Source organism: Copadichromis virginalis, linkage group LG23, assembly GCF_057382275.1.
Source record: "Copadichromis virginalis isolate Kocher_CV1m ecotype Utaka linkage group LG23, C_Virginalis_male_GT1.1, whole genome shotgun sequence".
In the NCBI taxonomy this organism is placed as follows: Eukaryota; Metazoa; Chordata; class Actinopteri; order Cichliformes; family Cichlidae; genus Copadichromis; species Copadichromis virginalis.
Window position 1 is genome coordinate 8,175,237 of NC_140639.1, and position 10,498 is coordinate 8,185,734.

Consider the following 10,498-nt stretch of genomic DNA (forward strand, 5'->3'; position numbering starts at 1 on the left):
TACCAGGTGAAACATATTAATCACAACAGTAATTGTGCAGTGGAAGTTTCTTAGCTGTTTGCATAGGCAGTTTTTATTTATTTATTTAGTCTGGGTATTGTATATTGAATATAACTTAAAAGCAAAATGAGCAATAAATAAGTTCAATGTAAGTTTAATAAACTTAAACACAGGATTCTTCCAGATAATTTAAAAAACCTGTAAGGTTGAGTTTTAAATATTTCAGTTTCAGTTTCACAGAATTTATGTTTTGACTTTGTTTCTCAGAAACAGAAGCCAGTCAGAGGTGTGGAATGCAAACTGTGTTTTTCTCCAGTACAATAATGTTTGGCTCACACTGATCACTGATGATTTGATGCTTGTGTCTGTTTTGCTTAACTCAAAAGCAGGCATCACTGCCACCCCAGAGGCGTAAGACTCTTTAGCAATTCTCTTATTGATTCTTTATCGGTTTTTCAGTGTGGAAAACGCTCTACACATTTTCTGTGTTATCATCTCTGTGTCTGCCGGACTTGCATAATTGTCAGGTGCACAAAATTACACTGCCATGAGCCTGACGTCAATGTTTCACAATGCACAACTGCCAGGAAACATTCCAGCAATGATAAAAGGGAGTGATAAGAATGCAGGAAAATTCTGCAAAATTCAGCCTGTTCTTGATTTCCTTCCCTACCACTATGACATAACTAAAAAATGATTAACACTTAGATTATTCTTTAGTTGTCAGCTGACAATCGCAATCTCTGTAAAGCCTGCTGTATCTGCTACTGTGATCTTTGTCTGCGTTCACGGTCACGACATTTGATGAAGCAGCGAGCTGATGGTGTAGTTACACACCGCACCTCTGGAATTCTGGATTTTTAAATGCTCATTTCAATTTAATGACAAAAAAAAAACAGATTTCTGGACTACATGTCAAAGTTATTTTTATAATAAAAGCATATAAACACTGAGTATGATCGGTACTGTAAAAGCAATCAGGAGTGAGTTTTGGCTCTCAAACTGTGGGGCAGGCCCCCCTGGTGGGGCTTAGAGCCAGTGCAGACAGGGAGATGGTCAACCGGAGGTAAAATACAGACTGAAATGAAGTTGAACTAATGTAATTTATTTGGGGAAGATTAACAAACAACAATTTGCTGATGCTATCTTGTTGACCTTTATTTCTCCAGTTTTCAACTTGGATGCTTTGTTATTGTTAACTGACAAAAATTTGTTTGGTAGGAGGTGAGAACGTTTTTTTTCTTAACTCATTCACTGCCATTGACGTCTATAGACGTCAATTGAAAAACTTACGTTGACTGCCATTGACGTCTATAGACGTCAATTACGTTTTTCAATGGGAGGGGCCAGAATACAACCTCGGGCAGCTTGTCAGTGAATTTTATTTTTTCATATATTTGTAAATAAATTGTTTTGATAAAACATAACCTTTCGCAGTGTTATTTCTGTTTTATAGAAGTGAAAAACTATTTTATATGTTAGAGGTGTCACAAAGCAAGAAATATTAGTGTCAAAGGCACTTTTCTGCTTGAAATGTATTTTTCACAAAAAGCTCATTTTCTCCCTTTTTTTGGTCAAAACAGGCATTTTTGGTGGAACCCACCTCTATTCTACAGCTGATTACTAAAGAATGGAAAATGGTAGAAACAAGCTTTTTTTTTGGATGAAAGAAGAGGGTCTGTTCTTCATTTTGGTAGGTTCAGCGTTTATATGATCATAACACACAGTTTTCTGTGGCTCTTCAAAAATGAGTAGAAATGCTCAAAAACCCTGGCAGTGGGGAGTTACCTGATTTGAAAATGGCTGGCAGTGAATGTGTTAAGAGAAACGTGCCAACAAAGTTTAAGAACCACTGAACTACATGCTGTGAGGAGTATTTTAGCAAGGAAGAGATATATATGCCTTACTCCTTTTCTTTAATTGTGCGTTTTCGTTCGCTGATTGGATTTTCAGAGCTACCAAAAAAGCCAGTTCCCATATTTTACCTTCCAGAGAGGTCCTTCATACTTCTTGACATGTCGGGTCATATCCTGCCAGGCAGACAAAGAGCAAAGATGAATCCGTTTAAAAAAATAAAACATAAAAAAACAGAAGAGAACAAATAGTTAATTAGGACAGCAACTATCAGCTGGATACTCACTCGATGAATGTTGCCCTCAAGAATCTGCTTCATTGCTGTATCACTGGCCAGATCAAATACTGTTTGGCCTACAAGTTATGGACATACAAGACAAGAGGAGCTTTAACACAACAGAGCACATTTTTACAGAGGGAGAAAAATACTGCAGGATTCAAGAATGTTTAAATGCTGGTGACAGCAATTATAAATATCAAGGACTCATTTACATCCGAGCAGCTTGTGCTTCTCATGCAATCACAGTTTCTAAATTTTTTGCCTCGATAATCATGTTCGAGTCACAGGAAGAACTGCTGCAATTGCCAAAACTGATTAGAATTTTAAACTTTGAACATTTTTGGAGAAACCGCCTAGGCGTTTGCTATTTTTGTTTGGGTGAAAGAATTCAGACAGACCTTGTGAAACATGCTGAAACGCATTCTCAATAGTTTCCATTTCCTATCCTGTCTTTGGCTGCCAGACCTGAGGATTTCCTTTTTTACTGCACATGTACATAGATCATTTTTGGGTGGACTTTTTATACCTGTGTATTCATACGTATTTGTCACCGTGTTATTTCCAGCAGCAAAACGATTTCAGATTGATTCAAAATAATACAGGGAGTGCAGAATTATTAGGCAAATGAGCATTTTGTCCACATCATCCTCTTCATGCATGTTGTCTTACTCCAAGCTGTATAGGCTCGAAAGCCTACTACCAATTAAGCATATTAGGTGATGTGCATCTCTGTAATGAGAAGGGGTGTGGTCTAATGACATCAACACCCTATATCAGGTGTGCATAATTATTAGGCAACGTCCTTTCCTTTGGCAAAATGGGTCAAAAGAAGGACTTGACAGGCTCAGAAAAGTCAAAAATAGTGAGATATCTTGCAGAGGGATGCAGCAGTCTCAAAATTGCAAAGCTTCTGAAGCGTGATCATCGAACAATCAAGCGTTTCATTCAAAATAGTCAACAGGGTCGCAAGAAGCGTGTGGAAAAACCAAGGCGCAAAATAACTGCCCATGAACTGAGAAAAGTCAAGCGTGCAGCTGCCAAGATGCCACTTGCCACCAGTTTGGCCATATTTCAGAGCTGCAACATCACTGGAGTGCCCAAAAGCACAAGGTGTGCAATACTCAGAGACATGGCCAAGGTAAGAAAGGCTGAAAGACGACCACCACTGAACAAGGCACACAAGCTGAAACGTCAAGACTGGGCCAAGAAATATCTTAAGACTGGTTTTTCTAAGGTTTTATGGACTGATGAAATGAGAGTGAGTCTTGATGGGCCCGTGGCTGGATTGGTAAAGGGCAGAGAGCTCCAGTCCGACTCAGACGCCAGCAAGGTGGAGGTGGAGTACTGGTTTGGGCTGGTATCATCAAAGATGAGCTTGTGGGGCCTTTTCGGGTTGAGGATGGAGTCAAGCTCAACTCCCAGTCCTACTGCCAGTTTCTGGAAGACACCTTCTTCAAGCAGTGGTACAGGAAGAAGTCTGCATCCTTCAAGAAAAACATGATTTTCATGCAGGACAATGCTCCATCACACGCGTCCAAGTACTCCACAGCGTGGCTGGCAAGAAAGGGTATAAAAGAAGAAAACTAATGACATGGCCTCCTTGTTCACCTGATCTGAACCCCATTGACAACCTGTGGTCCATCATCAAATGTGAGATTTACAAGGAGGGAAAACGGTACACCTCTCTGAACAGTGTCTGGGAGGCTGTGGTTGCTGCTGCACGCAATGTTGATGGTGAACAGATCAAAACACTGACAGAATCCATGGATGGCAGGCTTTTGAGTGTCCTTGCAAAGAAAGGTGGCTATATTGGTTGCTGATTTGTTTTTGTTTTGTTTTTGAATGTCAGAAATGTATATTTGTGAATGTGGAGATGTTATATTGGTGTCACTGGTAAAAATAAATAATTGAAATGGGTATATATTTGTTTTTTGTTAAGTTGCCTAATAATTATGCACAGTAATAGTCACCTGCACACACAGATATCCCCCTAAAATAGCTAAAACTAAAAACAAACTAAAAACTACTTCCAAAAACATTCAGCTTTGATATTAATGAGTTTTTTGGGTTCGTTGAGAACATGGTTGTTGTTCAATAATAAAATTATTCCTCAAAAATATAACTTGCCTAATAATTCTGCACTCCCTGTAGTAATAAAAATTATGCCTCTGACTGGTTTCTGCTCATAAACAAAACAAAAAAATAAACAAAAACCAAAGCTTAGAAACTGTTGAAATAATTAAGGCAACAAATGAACCTTTGGGCAATTATCCAGCTGAGTCCTTTGTTAGATTTTAGAACATTTAAAGTAAACCTGCAAATTTTCTTATTTTCTGTTACATACATGTTGTTACAAAGATGAAAGGTCATATTAAACAAAGCAAATGTTTCATACAATGAGGTCATTGCATGTACATGCAATCCCTGTTAAACACTCACATTTTTTTCTACATTTGGCTCTATATGATGTCAGAGAGAGAGAATATTTCTAACATGGTCATCTCAGACACACAGCTCTAGCTGTGAGCACAGGAGCCCCGCCCCCACATTCTGTCAGGCCTTCTGTTTTTGAGGGACAGCCAATCAGAAGAAAGCGGGTTTAAAAGAAAGGCGCAGGAAGCTCAAAAGCATTGTATCTGACATTAAGTGAACAGATGGGCTGCAGAGAAACCAAGAAAAGCCAAATAAAGATTATTCTAAACTTTGAACCATGTAATAGTCTACTGGAGACCAATAGAGTCCAAGAACCATAAAATGGAGCTGGAAATTAGCATGACAAGTTCCTTTTAATTTCTTAAGTTTGGCTGTGCAGACAGTCCTGGCAAGACAATAAGTTCATTGTTGCTTCTGGTATTTGTGACAAAAAGGAAAATTATTGAATATCTCCCAGTTATTCATGGTTGCCAGCTGTGGCTGATGAATCATACCATTCTTGTTTTGGAAGTTGGGGTTGGCTCCACCCTTGAGCAGCTTCAGGGCACACTGCCTCTGGCCTCGATAGGCTGCACAGTGCAACGGAGTGTTACCTAGCAGATCTGTGCAGTTGATGTCTGGAGGCTTCTTCCTGCAGAGCTACAGAAAACACACAGGACAGAAACAGGTGTGCTGTGTGAACCCAAGTGCCCTGATGCTCCTTATTATTCTGTTAAGAACTGAAGCATGACTCCTTAGATTTCTGATGCAGCCACAGAGAGCTGGAATAGTTAAGACTGCAATGGCTCTCTAAAACTGAACTGCCACTGTTCCCTTTATTTTTCTGAACACTGCAATTGAAAATATTGATTTGTGTCCAGTGGTTTCTCACTTCAGGCTTTTGTGAAGTATTGGATTTCAAAGGGCGTAGCTGATGGCACCGTGTTCACATGGTCTTGTGAACACGGTGTGATACTTTAGGGTGTAACTGTCAGTTAAGGCACAAAAAGTCTCTGTAATCACGCTAATCTGCTTACAGTGTGAGTGCCAACAGGCTGTTTAACAAGTACTCTTACTTGCTAAAATGTAACATTTTAGCTTTATTGTACTAACCTTCACTTATTACGCCACCATTTACTTCAGTGAAGCATACCATTATAAAATACAAGTATATTTAGGCAAATGCACTTAAAGTATTACATCTAATACAGAAAAACACCTCTGTGTTTGTGTTCTGCTCAAGATTGATTTGATTTGATATACCTTTATTAGTCCCACAATGGGAAATTTCATAATTTCATAAGGCTGCCGACCTATTGCACGCAATGGCGGCGCCATCATTAGATGAATGAATCTCTGCGATCATCCATCAGGTCATGACTGGGATTTCTCCTATTTCTTACTTTCATATGTTCAAATACTGGTAATCTGCTGTATTTGTTTTTTAAGCTTGCAACATTTGTTTTTACCCGTTTTCTCATTTATTTTAAAGACACACTTTACACATTATGAAGATCATGGGTTTTTGTGACAGGCAGGTAGTAACAAAGTGCCTAAAGACACTGTTTAAATGTTGTCAAGTTGTCTGTTGTTGGGTTGTTATTTTGTAACTATCTGATACACTGATACAACACAGTTAGACGTCTTTTTGTGCTTGAATGATTTATAGGTGTGTTCAGTTGCTTACAGGAAAAATAAAAAATTCCTCAGAAAACTGTCACGTACGAGGACTGGAAGTGACGAAGCAGCTAATGTCCAAGAAATCTGAAAGATCTTGAAAAAAAACTGGAGAAGTATTGCTAAAAAAATCTGCCTGCCTGGAAACAACGTATAAAGAAATAACGTGTCTAAATAACAAAATATAATGTCTTGTTATAGTCTAAAACATGTTGATGTTTTGGTTTCGCTAAATTGTTAGAAATGCCATCGCACTGATTCCAAGCCCCAGTGTGATAAACTCGTATTACTGATATGTAGATTGAAAGTAACAAATGTTGCTTTTTAAATTCAAAGATTATTATAAAGAGAGAACTGCAGAAAATGTCCACTGAATGCTGAAGTCATCAATTTTCAGACATTTGCAATGATTACATAATTATGATAGTTGTCAAGTCATTTAATGGCAGTTGTCCTCATATATCATGTTACTGCATATTTTAATTTGTAACAGTTTATGAGTTTTGCTTTCACAATATGATAAAATAAAAGTAAAATGTACACCGTTTAAGGAGTGTCACAATGTTACAGAGGATTTATGAATCATATTCTAGGCATTACTGAACAGGAATTTATCCTCATCTGTCCAAAAGCTTTAGTGAAACTGAGGTCTGTGGTGGGTCTACAGACCTCAGACCAGGGCTAACAAGCTAGAACTGATTTTAAACACATTCCTTTACCAAACTTCCATGATACCCAAAGATCTTTGCCCGGATTAGCTAAAGACATTCCAAACTATTTCAGGACAGAATGTAAAACTCAGACTTCTATTTTTAAGAGTTATTTAATGATAAAGAGCCTGGCGCAGAATCACATAGTGGGGAGGACACAATCTGCAGACTATAGGGCGCCCCCTATAGCTGCAGAATCTGCAGCTATAGGGGGAGCCCTATAAGACTCAGACTTCTACATTGTTAGGCTTCAGTTATCTGGTACTTACCAACTGAGTTAGCGTTGAAAGGTCTCCTTCCCGTGCAGCATCCAAAAGTTTCTCCTCCAGCTTTCTCTCCTCTGTTCTCTCAGCCGCTGTTTTCAGTGACAAGGCAGGATTTAAAAGAAGAAAATGTAGGTACTATATAAGCATTTTGCATGAAAAAAATTAATTAACACATTTCCATCTCTTTGCTGACAGAATATCTGGCTCACCTTCCAGCATGCTTCTGATCTCTGCATTTTGTGTCACGTCTTTGGGAATCTGTGCTGTCCCATTGATGACAGTAGCACACGCACCATAGTGCAGCAGCAGCATGACAACCTCCTGATCAATATGTGATTGATTGATGAACAAAATATTTGCATAAATACTACTGTTAATGATATGCAAAGCATGAAAGGACTCAAAATCTGAAATGAAAATTGCTGACACATTAACATACCTTTCTTCCTGTGAAAGCAGCTTTGTGCAGCGGCGTATCTCCAATATTATTGGGCAAGTTAACATCTGCCCCTGCCTGGAGGGGAGGGTGTGATGACACATGTGTTACCTCTGCAGTTACTCAAAATCTCCATGCTTTGAAGAAAAGAAACATTACCTTGAGCAACTCCTCAACTACATCTTTGTGTCCAAAATAGCAGGCCAAGTGAAGCGGTGTCCATCCCAGGTTAGATTTACTTTTTCCTGAAAAAAAAAACAGGACATAATGAAATAAACCAGCCCACAGCAGGCACATATATTTTCTCGATATACACAAATCACAGACCTTTGCAATTGATATTGAGCTGTATCTCTTCCCTTATCTTGGACAGGAGGAGCCTTTGAACCCCGGGCAGATCTCCATTCCGGGCATATCGTAGGAACTGCTCCTCTGGCTCCAGCTCCTCCATAGACCCCTGCATAGAAAACCCCCCAAAAAAAGAAAAAGAAAAGGAATGAAGAAATTAAGGCTTTTTAATTTTTTTTGTGAATAAAATTGTGCTTCAAGGAAAACCTATCCACCTAAAAGACACCCAGGAACTAAAGAGAATTGCTAATCATAGCATATACTTTGAAATCATTGCATTGAAACTGGAATAAATTATTATTTGGACCATTCCTGCCTATAATTTCTAATGCTAAAAAATGGGTAGTGTCTAAATTCAATAAAAAGACCTGATGACATACGTGCGACATTCAATTAAATTCATTTCACCCGATTCATAATAGAAGTCATCTTGAGGCAAGTTACAGTCCATACAATATCATGTGATTGGGACAAAAGTAAACTGAGCTACAAGTGTAAAGTCAGCGGTTGGCTCATATTGCTTAATAAGTCATCATTTCTCCTGCTTTAGGACATGTGAAGAAAAAGTCACAGGAGTTTGTTATGTCACACAATAAGGGAGAAGAAGGAAATCCAAATTATTGCAAAAGGCAGCAGTCACCAGACCAGCCTTACAAGAAGGAAGGCAAGAAGGAAGGCTTTCTCTGAAAAAAAGTCCACATGACATGACATTCTAGTGTATCTGCAATTAAATCCCAGTATGGAAAGAAAAACAGATAGACAAAAAGCTTAGTTAAGCAATGTTTTTAAATGTCATGTGGCTGTGAGCAAGGATTCGTGAATCACATTGACAGGACAAGACAAAGCAGACTGTGCAATTATGACGTTGGCAGGGCACCGGGGTGGTTTGGAGAAGCAATGAAACAGGTTTACCTGGGATTGAAAAGCATGTGACAGTAACAGTTAAGTGACCTGACTCAAACTGCACACTGCAATTTCAGGAAAAGCACGTTTTAAAAAAACAAAACAATCATTTGCCAATCCTGATCAGAAAACCTGCAAAGCCTGGTTTGATGTCTCTTAATAAAAAAAACAAACAGAAACATTTTAAGTCAATCAGCTTTTTAAAATTTCTTTCACTAATGCTCAATCCACTCTCTCATTTGAGGTTTATTTTTGCTGCGGTAACACCCAGGGCTGATTATAATCTTTTAATAAGATAAACATATCATAAAATATTTTTTAAAGGCTTATGTTTCAGTGTGCAAAGAAAGCATGTTTACTTGTGTATAATGAGGTTTAATATGGATTTAATTTTACATTTCCATTTAGTGTTACTTTACACTTCCACGCAAAAGTACTACATTTACCAGGCAATTTACTTTTTACAGTTATTCGAAAGATTTTACATTAAAGAAATAAATGCAACATTTTTTTTCCAAAGTTGTCCTCTTCTTACAACCCCTTAAAAAGCATTGTCCCTATGGCTGTCTAGGAGTTGTTTGCGATTCCAAATAAACCTTTTTGATGAACAAAATCCAATCCCATCCACTATTTACCCAAAATATTAATTATTGGAACAGTAATAATAATAATAATAATAATTTGGAGAAAAGTCGGCAAATGATCACACATTTGCGGAGGACTCTCCCCCCCCCCCCCCCCCCCCCCCCCATTCATTATCTCATGACCCCTTCCATTTATCTTACAACTCCTCAGACGAGGCCCTCGGTGTGGATAAAATACCTGAGTGTACAAAAATTTGTTAAGACCGTCTCCATGTCGAGCAGCTACACTGTGAAACCACTGATAAAGATAACATATTAGTCGCAATGACCAATTTTCTACAGTTAGACTGAATTTACCTGAACCTTTATTTCCTTACTTGATGTAGTATTTTACCCTCAAACCTCACTTCTTGCTCAACTTAAATCGTCTCAGTTGCAAGCTAAATTCCTCATGTGTCATTAGAATAAACACAGCAGCGACTGAATAAATACCGAGCGCGCGCACAGAAACACACACACACACACACACACACACTTACTACTTAAACTAATGCAGTCCCGTGAAGGTAAAATCCAGTGTTTTCAGGCAGAGCTGCTCACACAGGCCCTCTGTGAAGCTGCATGTGATATTTTAAGCCCTTCCTGCTGTCTCACTGCAGCGCAAACACAGCGGAACACATCACGCTGTCGCTCTTCACTTCATACGTTTCCCATTTATCGTCCAGCTGACCGACAGCCGAAAACTATCACTGCCCCTGTCTCTTCCCCCAGCACATGACACAACCTCCGTGCACTGTTTACACTTAGATCAGCTGATTATCGTGCAGCGGAACTCGCCCTGGCCCAATCCCACTCCTTTCAAAATAAAAGACTGTTATTGCAAATAAAGAGCATGAATAACAAATAAATAAATAAAATTGATGAACTGCTGTCTTAAATTAAAATAAAACTGAGACGCTCTCGGTTTTTTATGTTCTTTCTTCTTACGATTTTATTGTTGTCCTGGTTTCCAATGCAAAACCCGGAAG

The 10,498-nt window shown here is 38.6% G+C and overlaps 1 protein-coding gene across 3 annotated transcripts in view; it reads right to left on the bottom strand.

Moving 5' to 3' along the window:
* osbpl1a (oxysterol binding protein-like 1A) overlaps nucleotides 1-10,455 on the bottom strand; it is a 33,400-nt gene extending 22,945 nt beyond the window's left edge. For all 3 annotated transcript variants that reach the window (XM_085447361.1, XM_085447358.1, XM_085447357.1), the window contains exons 1-9: nucleotides 10,010-10,455; nucleotides 7,963-8,092; nucleotides 7,795-7,880; nucleotides 7,639-7,713; nucleotides 7,409-7,520; nucleotides 7,203-7,288; nucleotides 5,062-5,206; nucleotides 2,141-2,208; nucleotides 1,986-2,030 (exon numbers count right to left, since the gene is read on the bottom strand). In XM_085447361.1, coding sequence (XP_085303487.1) covers nucleotides 1,986-2,030; nucleotides 2,141-2,208; nucleotides 5,062-5,206; nucleotides 7,203-7,288; nucleotides 7,409-7,520; nucleotides 7,639-7,713; nucleotides 7,795-7,880; nucleotides 7,963-8,086 — 741 coding nt within the window. In that variant the 5' untranslated portion in view covers nucleotides 8,087-8,092; nucleotides 10,010-10,455. The remainder of the gene's footprint in view (nucleotides 1-1,985; nucleotides 2,031-2,140; nucleotides 2,209-5,061; nucleotides 5,207-7,202; nucleotides 7,289-7,408; nucleotides 7,521-7,638; nucleotides 7,714-7,794; nucleotides 7,881-7,962; nucleotides 8,093-10,009) is intronic.
* Between the last annotated feature and the right edge of the window lie 43 nt (nucleotides 10,456-10,498).